Genomic DNA, 17,200 nt, shown 5'->3' with positions numbered 1-17,200 from the left:
CATCTGTAGGAGTTACACGGTATGGCCACAAAAGAAAATTACCAACAGAGCCTATCACAAAAACTCAGCTGTTACCGTCTAGCTGTAAGTGTTAGATCGCGCTAACAAAGGACTCGTACAGTGATTCAGCAAGTGATTCAGCTTTATTGGAAGTAACGAGCAAGCACTAACTCAGTAAGAAACCAGAACAGAAAACAGTGGGAGCTTATGCTCCTTTTAAACATAACCGGGCTAATGTAGCCACGCCTATTTACAAATAACAACCAATGAGATTGCTAGAATAAAGACCAATGGGAGTCTTTCCCTCCTAGGGAATGGTATCGTTCTGATTGGTCGCTGTTACGAAGCGACCAATAGGAAGTTCGCTCAGAGGAGCCCTGGTCTGGCTCGAAGCTTAACATGGGAGTCCTATGAGGTGATTCATGTAATCATTTCAATACATTACAATTCCTCCCCCCTAAGTTAAGCCATCATCCCAATTGTTTTATTATTTACAAACATGCAATCAACCTTTGTACATCAGTTATTCCAACAGTATTTACACTCATAGTCCTTCAGATAAGTCGGCATTTGCCGCGAACGCTGGGACCTGCGGAGCGGTGCAGGCACCACGGGCAGACAAGGTTGTGGGTCAGAGTGGGGTTCACTACAGCCTGGATCAGGCACAGACTCGACTGGGATTTCAGCCCCGCACACAGGGTTCTGCCCTGACTCGGGGACAGTACCGGGCCTTTCGGTACTCACCGCCTGCTCTGGGGGTGTCCACTCGACATCAGGGGATTCAGCCGTCGGAGAGTCAGCGCTGTCCCTAGCCCAACGTCTCCTTAACTGATCTATGTGGCGCCGCCATATTCGACCGTCAGCTAACTGCACCACATACATTCGAGTACCCACAGAGTCGGATATAACCCCAGGAAGCCACAAGTGCCCGTTTGCATAATTTCGTGCGAAAACCTTGTCCCCTTTTTCAAACATGCGCACCTTCGGTTGCGCAGTGGTACGCTCGGACTGATCTTCTGATAGGTCTGGGTGCATACGGTTCAAACGGGTCGTGAGTCTCCGCCCCATTAACAATTCGGCCGGACTACGGCCTGTAGCACTACAGGGGGTGGTGTGCTGCAGCAAAAGAAAGGAGCCCAGCCTCTGGCTCCAGTCCCCTTCGTCCATTTTACCCAGGGCCTCTTTGGCCGTCCTGACCATCCGTTCGGCTTGGCCATTAGATGCCGGATGGAAAGGGGCCGAAGTCATTTGGCGTATGCCATTACTCGTGAGGAAGAGCCTAAATTCCTCAGACACAAATTGAGGCCCGTTGTCACTGACGATGACGTCAGGCAACCCGTGGGTGGCAAAAAGTCGGCGGAGCGCATGGATCACAGCAAGTGATGTGGTCGATTTCATATGCACGACCTCCAGCCATTTGGACATAGCGTCCACCACAATTAGGAACATTTGCCCTTGGAGAGGGCCAGCAAAATCTATATGCAATCTGGCCCAGGGTTTACCAGATGACTCCCAGCCTTGGGGTGTAGCTTGTGGGGGATCGGGTCTGACTTGCTGGCATTTGGGACACCCTCGTACCCATTCTTCGATCTCTTTGTCCAGCCCCGGCCACCAGACATACCCTCTGGCCAACGCTTTGGTGTGTACCATACCGGGGTGACCCTCGTGCAGCGACTCTAACACTCTCGTCCTGAGTTTGTCAGGAACCACCACCCTGTTCCCCCATAATACACAGCCCTTAGAAATGGATAGTTCATTTTGACGGCTTTTGTAAGGGCCGAACTCCGGTTCAACGCTTCCAACCGGCCACCCCCTCCAAACCCAGTTTAATACTCGGGACAGCACGCTATCCTTGGCCGTGTGTGCTGCAATGTCCCTGGATGATACCGGGGGTCGAGGAAGCTCCTCAATTGCCAAGACCTCACAGGCGGGGGCAGGGTCTGCGCCAATGTCCGGCACCGGGCACCGGCTGAGGGCATCCGCATGCCCAATCGCTTTCCCAGGCCGGTGCTCTAAGTCAAAATCATAAGCCTGCAAAAATATCGCCCATCTAAGCATGCGTGGGGACATGATGTTTGGCAATTGCTTATCGGGCGCAAAAATCCCCAGTAGCGGCTTGTGGTCAGTGACCAGCAAAAATCGTCTGCCAAAAATAAAATCATGGAACTTTTTGACAGCCGCTACCAACGCCAGACCCTCCTTGTCTATCTGGGCATAGTTCCGCTCTGCCGCAGATAGTGATCTAGAATAAAAAGCGATAGGCGCTTCGCTCCCATCAGGCATCAGATGGCTTAAAACTGCGCCTACTCCAAACGGTGAAGCGTCAGCAGCTAACACCAGGAGCTTGTGTTCATCATAATGCGTGAGTACGGCATTAGATGTCAGCAGCTCCTTGACTCCCACAAAAGCCTTTTCCTCGGCCTGCCCCCACTTCCATTTTGCCTCCTTGTGCAAAAGCGCGTGCAAAGGGGCCGCCACTGATGCCTTATGCGGTAAAAACGCATGATAAAAATTCAGGAGTCCTAAAAAGGATTGGAGCTCCTTCTTACTCACCGGCCTGGGGGCGTTTTGGATTGCAGATACCTTCTCATCCGTGGGGTGGACTCCCTCTGCGTCAATGCGAAACCCCAGGAAGTCCACACTTTCCACCCCGAGCGTGCATTTTGAGCGCTTAACTCTGAGGCCGGCATTTTGAAAACGCCTGAGGACCTCTTTAACCCGGTCCAGTAGTTCCTGTTCAGACCCGCCCGCAATCAGCACGTCGTCAAAATAGGGCACTGTGCCAGGTACCCCCCTTAGTAGACGTTCCATGAGGCCCTGAAAAATCCCAGGTGCTACGTTGACCCCGAATTGCAGCCTGTTCACTTTAAAAGCCCCTTGGTGGGTTACAATTGTTTGGGCCTCGGACTAATGCTATAACATATAAAGAGAATATGTATAAGATGTTTTATAGATGGTATATTACACCTGATAGATTGGCTAAGCAAAATACTAACTGTTCTGATAAATGCTGGAAATGTAAGAGTAAAAGGGGCACATTTTATCCTGCAGCGGTGAATTCCACGCGTATGAGAACCCAGCAAGGAAGCCCGGGGTTGCTAGACATATGAAGGCAATGGCAGTCCACCTCTTGCAACTTGATGTCACTGTCCACCACCGCAGCAATGAAGAAGTGGCTATGAAAGAGAGCCATGAAAAAGAGATACAGGCTGCAAGAATCTTATATGCCAAGTATTGGAAAACTATGGTGATACCAACGAAACAGGAGTTTGTGAATAAACTTTTTGAAACAGCAGAAAATGATAAACTGACTTTAGAAATGAGATTAAGCAAAGAGTGGACATTTCAAAAAACATGGAAAAAGTTTTATGATTGGTATAATGTAAGTACAATAGACGATTGGGCAATTATGGCACAATGGACTTGAGAACACAGAAGACAGAAGAATGGAAAGTGATAGAGCGTTTCTATTAATTAAATAATTGGATATAAGCATATAATGTAACTGTACTCTTGGTATACATGTTGTGTGTAGTAGAGTGTCTGTTTGTAGTGTGTAGATTTGTTTGTTGTAGATTATAAAAGAAAAATTAATAAAAGTGTACCCATGGGTACTTAAAAAAAACCAAACACAAACATATTTGTTGTTCTATGATGCCCTACTGCACCCAGCTTTCACAGGTAGTGTTGTGACTCATCAGACTAGTATATTTTGTTCAGGCCCAGCAATATCTTCTTTTCAGGGTCTCTCCTCACCCACTTTGCCCAGATCCCTCCTCCTTACACAAAACTCACATTTCACATCCAGTTGCATGGTGCTCTTGGATATTTCTGACCCATTCTGTCTTTTCAGGGAGCAGACGAGAGACTTCCCATGGTCCTCCCAGGTCATTTGCAAAATCACGACTGTTTGGATCATTCCATTATTGATAGTCGTTCTTGTGGAAGTCAAACGAGTCCCTCCTAAGCCACTGATAGTCAGTCCTAGCGGTTCCTCGGGACAGTGGTATGGTACAGAGCAGGTCACTCTTGTCCACCCTTCTCGGATATTTTTAGGGTTGATGTCCATCTTAGGATCTGGAGGTGACTCTACATCCAGAAAATAAATTGGGATATGCCCAAGTTATAGTTAGGGGAAAATCTCAAAAGATATCCTTGTAGAAATGTGTGGCTTCTTCTGCTGGATTCTACATGGACACAGAAGCTTTGGCTACATATTTTTTAAAAAATCAGCAACTATACCGACAACATGCAGCCCCGACCCATATGCTTTCACACGTGACACCTGTTAGGATAGGGAATCTCAGTGCCATCGTAAGCAGAATTAGACCCTTCAAAGTTCATTGAAGTACATGGATTTAGAAGAATGTCTCTTTTTCATGGCCCTGGGCGTGGTCTATTCTGCCATGGGATGGGCCACCAGCCCCCTTGGGTGAGAGTGCCTGGCTGCCAGCAGTGCTGGCTGGACAAAGTGTTGACACTTCTCCATGAGGCATCAACATGGGGCCCAGGCATGGTCAAAGATGCCACTCTGGTGCCCACCAATGTTGACCCCTAGGGAGATTCCTCCACTGCTGGCAGTTCCTTCAAAACGATAGCTCCCATTACAGGTGAGGTGATGCACCTATGAGGCAGCTGATCCAGGAGAGAAGAAGCAGGTAGGAAGCCCAAAGGTGTTCTACTGATGGTGGGAATGGAAGACAGGTTGTTCTGAGGACAGGAGGATACAGGTTTGCATGGAGAAGCAGGAGGCAAGGGGCCAGAGGGAACTGCGGTTGTAGGAGGGGTTTGGGTGAGAGATATGATTGGGCTGCGCCAGCACTCCCTGCTGGCACAACTTGGGGGTGGCCATGTTGTGAACCCTGATTAAGCCAACAATTGCAGCCTTCCGGGACTCTGATGGTCTTCAATATATTGGAAAAACAAGATTGTTAGGTGCCCCTAACCTCCCCCTCCCCTCCCCACCAGGAAGATGTCATGCTATGTTTAGGAGTGCACTGTTAATGTCCAGAATGAAATATTTGTGGCTCCCTCTCATGCTACACACAGTTGGAAAATGGCTCTGCCATTGATAATAGCCACCTGCTTCCAGTGGTCATTTCCTGCAGGAGCACACAGGAGCAGAGCTCCTGCAGTAAAGAGCCCAGGGGGCAGGCACATGCAACAAGCCCCACCCCCTGCTCCCAGGAGCCCTCAGTCACAGCAAGAAGCAGCCAGGTAAGTTGCAGAGCTCCCCCTGACCCCCCGGCCCAAACCAGTCCAGTGGCACCTTTAAGACCAAGTTTTATTCAGGTACAAGCTCTCCCTCCTCTGTGAGGGCAGATCTGCACTTTCCCACCCCATAGCTAGCAATCCAAAACAGTCCGGTGGAGCCTGAGCAGTGGGTGTTGCCTTCTGACACACTTCTGGTGATGTCAGGGTTTGTGGCATATGCAAATAAGTTATGCTAATAAGTTATACTAATGAGCTCCAGCACCTCTTTTTCTATGAAATGACCCCTGCCTGCTTCCCATATTAGGTATGCCTCATCCATATACTGACAACCTACTGCCTGTACAGATCTTAATCATTTGTATCCTGTACACCACGTTACAGGTATTGTTGAGCTCTTAAAAAACCTGATATGATGAATTATTTAGCCCTTGTCCTTGACTATCACTGTATTGCACTGATCTCTCATTCACTTTCCATTATCATGCACTGTGCCCCCATATGAAACTCGTGTCGGTGCTGTTTTTCTGTTACTCCTGCTCTGAGTCCCAATGCATGCACAATTTCTGCAGGAAGGGCTTTCCTAATCATGTTTCCCATGCTAGCTTTACTTGCCAAATTTCTGCATGTCATACTAGGCCAAAGCAGAAAAAGCAACAAAAAAAGTGGGGGTGGGGAGACTACGGCTAAAGACACAAGAGGAGTAAAAGAAAAAAAAAGTTCCACTGTGGACAAGATTACAAGGCAAGATTCCAGAGCCATACCGTGGTGTAGCAAAAGGGAAGAGAGACAAGCACATTCCCTGTGAGTCAGCTGATCATCTGCTTTGTCCACGGTCTTGAACCACAAGACTGTGCTACAGACTGTTGTCCATCTACCAATCATATCCTCCCGCTGATTGGGAGGGATGCTCATAAGAGAAGTGCCATTTTCCCATGCCAGGATTGGGAAAGTGTTTCTGTCTTAGCACCACTCCCCTAGCGCTAGTCCAGAAGACTTCCCATTCACATCTCACAGCACTGATCCCTTGAAAAGATGAGTTTTATAACGGATGAGGAGGAAAGAGGAATGTCTTTACTAAATTCTTACCGGTGACATTAACTGTAGCATTGAGAAACCACTTAAATCGCTGAACTGACCAAAGATATGAAGCAGAAAGCCTTGCCCCATAGATGCCACTGTCCTCTGTCCGGGCTTGAGAGATCTTCAAACTGCAGGTTTTCTTCTCTAAATTATTCTGGACATTCCCTACAAACGCCAACCGACCTGCAAAAGCAGACGGCGATGGGGTACTGCATTTCCTTGATGTTGAAGAGCTGTTGCATAGTAAGTGGCCAGAGTAGTCAGACTGTTTTGTATCATTAAAAGGCTGAAAATACCAACGCAGGGAGATGTCTCTGAGAAGAGCACCATCATATCGATTGATCTGGCAGGGAATCACTACACAAGATCCTTTCCAGGCAACCAGGGAATCAGGGTTTATCTTCAGTGGGTTTGGATTGCAAAGGAAACCTGAAATGGAAGAAACACAAGGCAGAATTTGGCCAGCTTCCCGTGTTCTCTTAGAACTAAATCTTACAGACACTCTAAGTCTCCATTGCTCTCTCTTCTAAAGGAAGCCAAGCCCCTCAAATGTCACCTCCACTCTGATATCACATAGAAATAGCTGGAACCAAAGAACTTCTCCTGGGTGCCTCTGGCTCTTTGTTCTATTTAGAGGAGTTTCGGGGGAACCCAAGCTCCACCAGACCTCCTGGAGGGAGGTCAGGTGCAAGGGACTTGATTCGGGCCCCATTTGCTGCAAAATGGGTGTGAAGCTTTGGATCGTCCCAAAGCAGAGAATGAAGACGAGCAGTTAGGGAGCCATAAACTGCACCACCTGTGTTTGCCCTGGGAGCAGATAGTCGATCTCAGCCTCGTAGGTACTACCTATGAAGATTTACAACTTATAACGTAGTAAGTACCTGGAAAAACAACACCAAAAACAAAATACTTTCTCTTTCTCTTTATGCCCCTGTAATAAATTTTAAAAAGGACATGGAAAGGAGGGGCCCCCTCCCTAATGATGGAGTGGCAGAGATAATTCACATAAAGAAAGTTGAGTGAAATACTGCTTGGGGCAAAGTGAGACTTTTGTTTTTGCTTTAATATTATTCTTTGAGGGGGGAAAGGTAGAACGAAAGAGAACTATTTAGAGTTGATTTTGCTTCTTCGTGGCAATTTTTGTGACATCACATTTCATGACTAGGAACGGAGGAGCTTATTATGACTATTGTGCTCGGTGAGATGTAAACATCTGACTTACACAAACAAATTCCTAGCTGTCAACAACTTTAAGCACGGTCAGCTTGGAAAAGAATCACTGACAATAAACTTTGAAAAGATCACTGCTTGGTCTGTGTGATTGCTTGAAAATAGGGGGCAGGATACAAAAAGAAAAATGCCAGACGATATTTGCCCAAAGAGCTTTATAGAAATTGATCAACTACAGGTCTCCTGGAAGGAGATTCGGGAGGTGATTGTGAATGAAATTACCTCAACATTTAAGGAAGTTTTGGAACTTGTAAAGGCTAAATATTCTGCTACACCATCCCAAACCATAAGCTAGATAAAGGAATTCCAGCATCAAATGGCACAAGACACAGAGCAATATTATGATTCAGTGGACCCAACCTATAGAGGAAAAGAATCCCAGCAGCAAACCTTTCCAGCTGTAAGACAACACTACAAACAATTTGACTTTACATATATAGAAAAGGATCCTCAGTACTTAAAAGTGGAAGATACAGAACAACCCTGCAACCAAGATGAACAGTGGGAACAACAGGTCTACTAAAAGACTGTCAAATTTTGAAACCCTCAAAGTTATACTTCACAGAGAAGATGAAACAGAAGCCATAAAAATACTAATCACCACCAAAATGGAATACAGATGACAAGGACAAAGAAAAATGACTTTATTTATTTATTTATTTATTTATTTATTCTGGGATTTATATCCCGCCCTACCCATACGGCTCAGGGCGGCAAACAAGCGGCAAGCGCCGAGAATAAAACACATGTTACATTAAAACTTTGATAAATACAACTAAAATGGTGCTCTACAGTTCAATTTTAAGAAAGTTTAAGATGGTCGATCCTCACTGGCGGCCGACGATATAAGAGTCGGAGCGCCAGAGTAATGCTCCTCTTCAGGGCGGCGTCTCTCCGTACCCAAGGCCAGGTAGATGGTAATTCCTGCCACGATGGTGGTATAGTGGCAGTGGCGGCGGCTCCTACTCAAAAGTCTGGCGGAAGAGCTCCGTCTTGCAGGCCCTGCGGAACTGTACAAGGTCCCGCAGGGCCCGGATCTCCGCCGGGAGCTCGTTCCACCAGGTAGGAGCCGCCACCAAGAAGGCCCTGGCCTTGGTTTGGGAGAGCTTGATGTCCCGGGGGCCCGGGACCTGGAGAAGGTCCAGGCTCCCTGATCACAGCGCTCTTGGGGGAACATACGGGAAGAGGCGGTCCCTTAGGTAGATTGGACCCTGGCCATTCAGGGCTTTAAAGGTAAGAACCAGCACTTTGAAGCGAATCCGGTATGCTATAGGCAGCCAGTGCAGCGCTTGCAGCGCCGGCCGGATGTGGTCTCTCCTCGAGAGACCCATCAGCAGCCTAGCCGCAGCATTCTGCACTAGCTGCAGCTTCCGGATTTGCAACAAAGGCAACCTTTTTAATGAAAAAAAGGTTTTTGAAAAAGAATAAAAGAATAAAACCTCCTAAATAATGCTGATCTAGAGGACTCTGGTTTATGTGTAAGTGACTAAGATTGGTAAAGGGTTAAGGAAAATTGTATTGACAATTAATTAAAATTATAGCCCATAAGAAAATTAACCCTTGTATTGGTACAACTGCTTAAAATGGGTAAGGGGAAATTATATTGACAATGAATTAACACTGGTTATAATTGAAATTATATTTCTCTTTCTTTTTATATGCATGTATAAAATTATAGACACAGTGGCTAGCCAATCCCCTCCCCTCCTTATCTGAGGCTCACTAAGGCAGTCTGTAGATGGCCAGACCAGAACAAGGACTTAAACGTTTAGATTTTTTATTTCAGACCCTTCCCAGATCACTGGCATGTATAACCTGAGGGAGTACACATTTGCTTGAGCATAACTCCTTTTACATCCTGCCAGGGAAAATTTCAGCTTATTGCCCCCTGAGACGTACAGTACTGTCTGGTTGGATCCATCTTTCCTACTCTTCCCACAGACCAAAGAGAGACACATTCCAACCCACTGACACACAAATCGTTACCCGGCAGGAAGAGCAGCCAAACCAAATTCTTCATGGCGAGCTCCAGAAGGGGCCAAACCTGAGAAAAGAGAGGTTGGTTATATCTGTCTCTCATTCACCTTGTTTTTATCGCTACCAAGATCCTCACCAAATGGTAGGATGGGCAAGGAACTGGGCCCATAAAAGTGAGCAACAACCTACCACTTGGCCCCTGTCACAAAGACCCAGGCTGTCCTTTTGTTTTCTGTGCATGGAGGCTTTTCCTAACACCAAATATCCCCAGATTCCAAAAATGCTGGCTATAGGGTAAGGAACAGACCAGCTTACTCTTAGATGACAATGTACCAACCAATCCTGCAGCACTGTCCTAAGGAATGTATGCACTGGACCCTCAAAACAGTATGCAAAATGTGATCGGCAGCACCAGATCTTCCTTAGGATGCAGGTGTTTTTTGCACAGAACAGATGCCAAAACATTCTTCCCGTTCTTGCAGCTGGATTTTAAAAGAATAGCGGGATTCTCAGAAATCCATCCAATGGTCTGCATATGATCTTGGAAGCTCAACTTTCCTCTTCTTTGGCTTCATCAGACCCTTGCAGGACTTTACTACCATTCCCCACATGTTTTAGTTTGTTCCTTTGTTTTGCTGTGATCATCAGGACTTGACGTATACTTCCTCTCATGAAAACGGAGGCATGAAGTGCGAAAGCTACCATAAAACCCAATAATCAAAGGAAGTGAAACCAGCATGCGATGCAGAGGGGAATTCTGTTCCAACGGGGGATTCATAAAAACAACGGAGGGAAAAGCCAATGCAGAATCAGCCCCAGTTGAGAAAATGGGGATTGATAGCTAGATGCAGAATCACCCAGAAAAGGAATAAAGCAATTCTAAAACTGTGATATTTTTGTTACCACTGATTCCAATATAGAAAATAATTGGGAACAGAAAAGACAACCCACCCAGAATCGGCAGGACTTACCTTACCTGTGACTGCATCCATGAAATTAAAAGACACCTGCTCCTTGGGAAGAAAGCTATGGCAAACCTAGACAGCATAATAAAAAGTAGACACATCACCCTGCCAACAAGAGTCCGTATGGTCAAAGCAATGGTATTCCCATTAGTAATGTATGGCTGCAAGAGTTTGACCATAAGAAAGGCCGAGCGCCGAAGAATAGATGCTTTTGAATTATGATGCTTCAGAAGACTCTTCAGAGTCCCTTGGACTGCAAGGAGATTGAATATGTCAATCCTAAAAGAAATCAACCCTGACTGTTCCCTGGAAGGCCAGATACTGAAGCTGAAGCTCAAATATTTTGGCCACCAAATGAGAAGGGAGCGCTCACTGGAGAAGACCCTGATGCTGGGAAAGACTGAAGGTAAAAGAAGAAGGGGACGGCAAAGGATGAGACGGTTAGACAGTGTTATCAAGGCAACGAACATGAAATTAAGGAAACTCCGGAGGATGGCGGAAGACGGGAGGGCCTGACATGCTGTGGTCCATGGGGTCGCAAAGAGTCGGACAACAACAAACTTACCTGTGAACGCTGATGTCCCAAAGATGGTTCTGATGGTACTGCTCACAGTTTGCAAATGAAACTCTTGAAACTGGCACTTTGAGCAAATATAATTCTAAGTTAGCAGAAGTAGAGATTGTTCTCCTTTTTCTATGTTTATCTATATTTAGGAAGGGAGGGAAATTGTGGTTACTGGCATCAAGAATCTATGCCTTCAAACAAAGTTCTCTTTTTTGGATTGCCTTACAGTGGTTGGCCAATCCATTCCATGAATCCAATTCTGCCCCAGCAGACCGTGAAGACCAACAAGATTCCCAGGGTAGAAGCTTTCAAGCGTCACAGCACCCTTCATCAGATGTTCACCAAATGCTTCAATGTGATGCTGGCCCAAGGCAGGGGCTGTGGCAGGCAGAAGCTGTGGATTGCAGAGTCCAGTGAGAGCAGGATGGCCAACCTCCAGGTGAAGTGTGGAGATCTCCCAGAATTTCAACAGATTAGAGTTCAGTTCCCCTGAAGAAAATAGCGGATTTGGAGGATGGACTCTGTAGCATTATACTCTGCTGAGGCCACTCCCCTCCCTAAATCTTGCCCTCTCTAGGCTCCACCCACACATCTGCAGGAACTTCTCAAGAGATGGCAACATAAATGACAGGTGCCTATTATCCTCCCCCAATAGGAAACCTGGCTGAAACAAGGTGCATGTGTGGGGGGGAGAAACAGGCCTGGAGGGGTTCAGATTTACACACACACACACACACACACACAAGTGTCCCTTTAGTTCAGCAGTAAAATTCTCACCTGCCATGGTCAGAATCAGAAAGCCCCTGAACACCAGTGCTTGGAGGCAACACCCAGGAAAGGCTTTGACCTCTGTGCCCTGTTGTAGACCCTCCATAGGAGCAATGTGTGAGACAGGATACTGGTCTGATCCAGTAGGCCTGTTCTTCTTATGTTTCTTGGTGCTCTCAATCATCCCATTTCCCCCCCAACGACGTTTATCACTTGTTTTCTCCCACCTCGAAGTGGCATACATGGATGCTCACAGAAAAAAGTGATTGTCCCCACCAAGGGAGCTCCATAACTCATGGGACTTTTGCACCCAAGTTTCTCCCATCTGAGACTGAATCACTAACCACCATACTACACTGCACCCCCCAATGGCCCTTTGCAGGGACAGAGTTGGATCCAGGTCCAGTAGCACCTCAGAGACCAACAGGAGTTTGGGGGTATAAGTTTTGAAGACTCTGTTTTTCAGAATAGAGTCTGAATGGAGATTCCAGTTAGATACCTGAGATTAAGGACCACAACACTCAAAAACAACATTCCCTCTAAGCTGTGGAGTCCTGTGAGCAAAAATTCTACTTTGTGAGCTACTAGCATTAAAGTTCTGAGCGAGCAATTTGGCAGCTGCATAAATTAGTCTGCTCTGGAGCCAGCCTTCCTGAGCTAAGACAAAAATGTGTGAGCCAGAGGCCAAAAAACTGTGAGCTAACTCACACTAACACATCTTAGAGGGAACACTGCTCAAAAACCAATGGGAGAACATTTCAGTCTTCCAGGTCATTCCACTGCTGACCTAAAAATGGCAGTCCACCAACAGAGAAAATTCAAAGGGAGATTACAACATGAGGTTGCTGAACTGGAGTTCATTCACAAGTTCAGAACAATGGATATCCCCCTGGGCTGAATAAGGGATTCTTATCTCACTACAGATGCTAATTTTAGGGGGGGGCAAGCATTTATCCTCTCCTCTAACCCAGTTGATTACAATGAGCACTGTACCTCAGCGTCCTGCGTTCCTTCTTTGCAACACCCCTCTGACGTTCTGGCTGGGATAGAAGGGCTCAGAGATCTCCATTCCAAATTGTATCTGACGAAGGGAGCTTTGACTCCTGAAAGCTCATACCCTGAAAATCTGGTCCATCTCTGAGGTGCTGCAGGACCCAAATCTAGCTGTTCCACTGCAGACCAACTCAGTTCCCCTCTGAAACTAGGGAGAGACTTGTATTCATAGACAAGGGGCTGCGACTGTCATGTTTGCTCTAATCCAGGGGTGGCCAAACGTGCTTAACGTAAGAGCCACAGCGAATAAATGTCAGATGTCTGAGAGCCGCAAGACATGAACAAATACTACAAGCACTTTTTTATTGGAAACTATGCCAATTTGCTTTTTATTAGCATTAAATAAGACTGCCAAAAATAAAAACAAAAGGAGTAAAAACAGATATTGATAATGATATTTATTTGTCCAATTATATTTATTTGTTTGCTAATAATATTTGTCTAAGAGAGAGAAAGAGAGAGAGAGAGGTGGAATGAAAGAGGTGGAATGAAAGAGAAAGAAACAAAAAAGCAAATAGATGGGGGTAAGAGGGAGAAAGAAGGAAGAGAAAGGAAGGAAGGGAGAAAGAGAAAAAGAGAAGGAAAGGTGGAAAGAAAAGAAATAGATGTGGGAAGGAGGAGGGAAGGAGGGGAAAAGAGAAAGAAAGCAAATAGAGGGAGGGAGGGAAGAAGAGAGAGAACAAAAAAAGAAAGCAAATAGTTGGGGGGAGGGAAAAGTGGAAAGAATGAAAAAGGCTGAAAGGAGAGAGAGAGAGAGAGAAAACAAGTGATAAACGTCGTTGGGGGGGAAATGGGATGATTGAGAGCACCAAGAAACATAAGAAGAACAGGCCTACTGGATCAGACCAGTATCCTGTCTCACACATTGCTCCTATGGAGGGTCTACAACAGGGCACAGAGGTCAAAGCCTTTCCTAAAGAGAGAAAGAAAGAAAGAAAGAAAGAAAGAAAGAAAGAAAGAAAGAAAGAAAGAAAGAAAGAAAGAAAGAAAGAAAGAAAGAAAGAAAATACATGGGGGAGGGAGGGGGAGGTAGTAAGGAAGAGAGAGAGAAAGAAGAAAAAAGGGAGAAAGAAATAAAGGCAAAAATTAAGCAAATAGATGGGGGATGGGGGAGGGAGGAAGGGGAAAAGAGAGAGAAGGAGAGAGAGAGGTGGAAAGAAAGCAAATAAATGGGGAGGCTTTATTTGTGCAAAATCTGCATTTTCGGTATGCTCATGAAACTTGCAAATATGTCTGCCCAGGATTCTCTAAAGTAACATGGCAGGATGATTTATGCAAGAACTGGATCCCAACCTGGAGTCATAGGGAGAGGTAAGCTAAAATGATAGATATTATTTTCAGTTGTATCTTACTTAGATAAAACAGTGCCTTCTTTTCTCTTTAACCTTCCTGAATCATTTACAGGGCAGCCCTAAACAGACTCACACCCTTTAACATCCATTGAAGTCAAAGGGCTCAGTAAAGGTGTAATGCTGCATACAATTGTACTGTCTGACCATATTCAGAAGTGCTCTAGGGTAGCCTTTCCCAGCTTGTGGGTCCCAATGCAGAAATGTGTCATGATGCTCATGAAAGTGGGGCTCAAACTATTCTTGTTTTATTACTTTGTGCATGCTTTGTTTTGTTTTGTTTTAAGTGATCCACCATACCAAGTACATTTGGACTGGTGGGTCACCATGCTAAGTAAATTTGGACTGAAGGGTCACCAGGGCAAGAGTTTGGGAACCACTGGGGAATGTTGGTGTTGTTGGTGTTGTTGCTCCCTAGAATATATACATTAGGAGCAGAACAGTCTTGGAATGTCTTGGGTGCCTATTCCCATGCATTCTTATGCAAGATCCTCTTTGTTCAGCAGAGCAGCAGGAAAACCACTGGGGTGGGGGGATAATTTCTTCCAAGTGATTTGAATAATCACTGTTCACTGAACCATTGCTCTCCATCAAATAATTGGTAGTTTCATGGAATAAATGAATATTTCATTTTTGAAGAAGACATTCTTTTAAATTGATGCGTAATATTTTTTCCCAAAACCTGGATGTTAATGGGAAATCACACTTTAAACAAGAATGGGCAACTATGCCAAGGAATTGAAACTGATGCGGAAAGGGATTGAAATCTGGCTTTCTCCTCTACTGCTTCTTTATCTCACTGGGAACCACGCGAGCCTTCTGCCTTTTTTGAAGCAATGCTTCTTGAAGCTTTTGAGTGAGCTGGACCACTGCAGACGTTAACTCTTGGGAACTATGGATAAACTGGTTTTCTGAAGGGGGAAAAAAGAAAAAGAAATGGGGATATACAGAGCCAAATGACACTTTGCACAGAGATACCATAATCAAACATTTCAAGGTGGGCTCCAAGGTTATGAAGCATCTGGATTGGCACCTTCTTGCAAGTTTCCCAGGTGTAATGCCATCAGGCTCTTAATAACCCTTTAATAACCCTTCAGTCACATCAGACACAGCCAGGCCTGGCTCTTGTTTTAGGCAGGGTGAGCCAGTCAGTCATAGATTTATTATTAAGGGGAAGCAAATTGTCAGCTATTTGGTTATGAAAGGATAGGTTGGTTGTCTGTGCTTTGGGCCACTCCCGTCTTCCATTCTTCTAGCCAATCAAGGAAGACATGGCTATGATTGGAATGTGTGGAACATCTCTCCCAGGCGTGATCTGCTGAGGACAACATAGTTGCTGAGAGACCCAGGTGTAAACGATGAACCAGGACGTGCCTGGTTCAAATTCTACATCTTTCATAAACCCAGTAGATAGCCTTATGCTGCAGTCACACACACACGCTGGGGAATTTCACATTACCCAGTTTCATCCGGTTTCAAGCCGGTAATCATCCGTTTTGAAGTGAACCGGTACAGGGCTGCCATTTCACACATGGCTTGCCCCTACCAGAAATGAGCCGGATCAGAAGCGGTTTGGCATTTCAGACTGCACCGCTTTTTCCCTGCCATCTTTTGCCTGTGCGGGCGATCTGCGGCTTTTTCTTTCTTTTTTTTTTGAACATTCACTTTATAGCGCTATAGCGCTATAGCACTATAACGAAACACTCCAGGAATTCCAATGGGGTTGATATAATGCTTTTCCGTTATAGCGTTATAGCGAAAAACGGTGGGGGAAAAAGCGTAACAGAATCGGGAGAGGGAACTGAAGACTACTCGGAAGTGGTTGACAGGTAAAACGCTTCAGTTCCGGTTCCTAAACGGGACAGAAGCTTTTGTGTATGAAATGGCAAATACATTCCGGTAGGGAACCGATTCTCAAACGGGTTCTGTCTGAAATGACAGACCAGAACCCGTTTGAGAACCGGTTCCCTACCGGAAGATATCGCCTGTCTGAAATTCCTCAATATAATCCACTTTCAATCCACTTTCAGTACACTTTCCAACTGGATTTTTCCTGTATGAACTGGCAAAATCCGGTTGGAAAGTGGATTGAAAGTGGATTATTTAGTGTGTGTGACTGCAGCCTTAATCAGTCACAGTCTCAGCCAGTCCCTCCTCATTTCCTGTCTTCAAAAAAGGGAATGCTCATCAATCCTTCTAATAGCGGACTGGATGTTTGGGTACTGAAGGGTGCTCAGGACAGCTGAGGATCAGTTAAAGGAGGGAAAGGAGGAGATGGGAATTATTCTGTCCTAAAGGCTCATAGAACATAACACTATTAGGCGGTGGGGGAAAAAGCGTAACAGAATCGGGAGAGGGAACTGAAGACTACTCGGAAGTGGTTGACAGGTAAAACGCTTCAGTTCCGGTTCCTAAACGGGACAGAAGCTTTTGTGTATGAAATGGCAAATACATTCCGGTAGGGAACCGATTCTCAAACGGGTTCTGTCTGAAATGACAGACCAGAACCCGTTTGAGAACCGGTTCCCTACCGGAAGATATCGCCTGTCTGAAATTCCTCAATATAATCCACTTTCAATCCACTTTCAGTACACTTTCCAACTGGATTTTTCCTGTATGAACTGGCAAAATCCGGTTGGAAAGTGGATTGAAAGTGGATTATTTAGTGTGTGTGACTGCAGCCTTAATCAGTCACAGTCTCAGCCAGTCCCTCCTCATTTCCTGTCTTCAAAAAAGGGAATGCTCATCAATCCTTCTAATAGCAAACCGGATGTTTAGGTACTGAAGGGTGCTCAGGACAGCTGAGGATCAGTTAAAGGAGGGAAAAGAGGAGATGGGAATTATCCTGCCCTAAAGGCTCATAGAACATAACATTATTAGGATCAAGGGGTAATTTCTCAGTGATTTGTGGAGCCCCAACACCTCATACAAACATAAATCTCATCAAGTGACAACTGACTTATGGCAAACCCAGCAATGGGATTTCAAGACAAATGAGA

At 45.6% G+C, this 17,200-nt stretch overlaps 1 protein-coding gene across 1 annotated transcript in view; it reads right to left on the bottom strand.

Annotated features, from left to right (window-relative positions):
- Positions 1–11,067, bottom strand: part of LOC107122283 (B-cell receptor CD22-like) — a 37,357-nt gene extending 26,290 nt beyond the window's left edge. Inside the window, exons 1-4 of the mRNA XM_015425332.1 lie at positions 11,032–11,067; positions 9,511–9,568; positions 6,301–6,723; positions 3,796–4,089 (exon numbers count right to left, since the gene is read on the bottom strand). Coding sequence (XP_015280818.1) covers positions 3,796–4,089; positions 6,301–6,723; positions 9,511–9,544 — 751 coding nt within the window. The 5' untranslated portion in view covers positions 9,545–9,568; positions 11,032–11,067. The remainder of the gene's footprint in view (positions 1–3,795; positions 4,090–6,300; positions 6,724–9,510; positions 9,569–11,031) is intronic.
- Between the last annotated feature and the right edge of the window lie 6,133 nt (positions 11,068–17,200).

The sequence above is a fragment of the Gekko japonicus genome, unplaced genomic scaffold (genome assembly GCF_001447785.1).
Source record: "Gekko japonicus isolate JY-2015 unplaced genomic scaffold, Gekko_japonicus_V1.1 scaffold4338, whole genome shotgun sequence".
Classification (NCBI taxonomy): domain Eukaryota; kingdom Metazoa; phylum Chordata; class Lepidosauria; order Squamata; family Gekkonidae; genus Gekko; species Gekko japonicus.
This window is presented reverse-complemented; position numbering and strand designations above follow the sequence as displayed.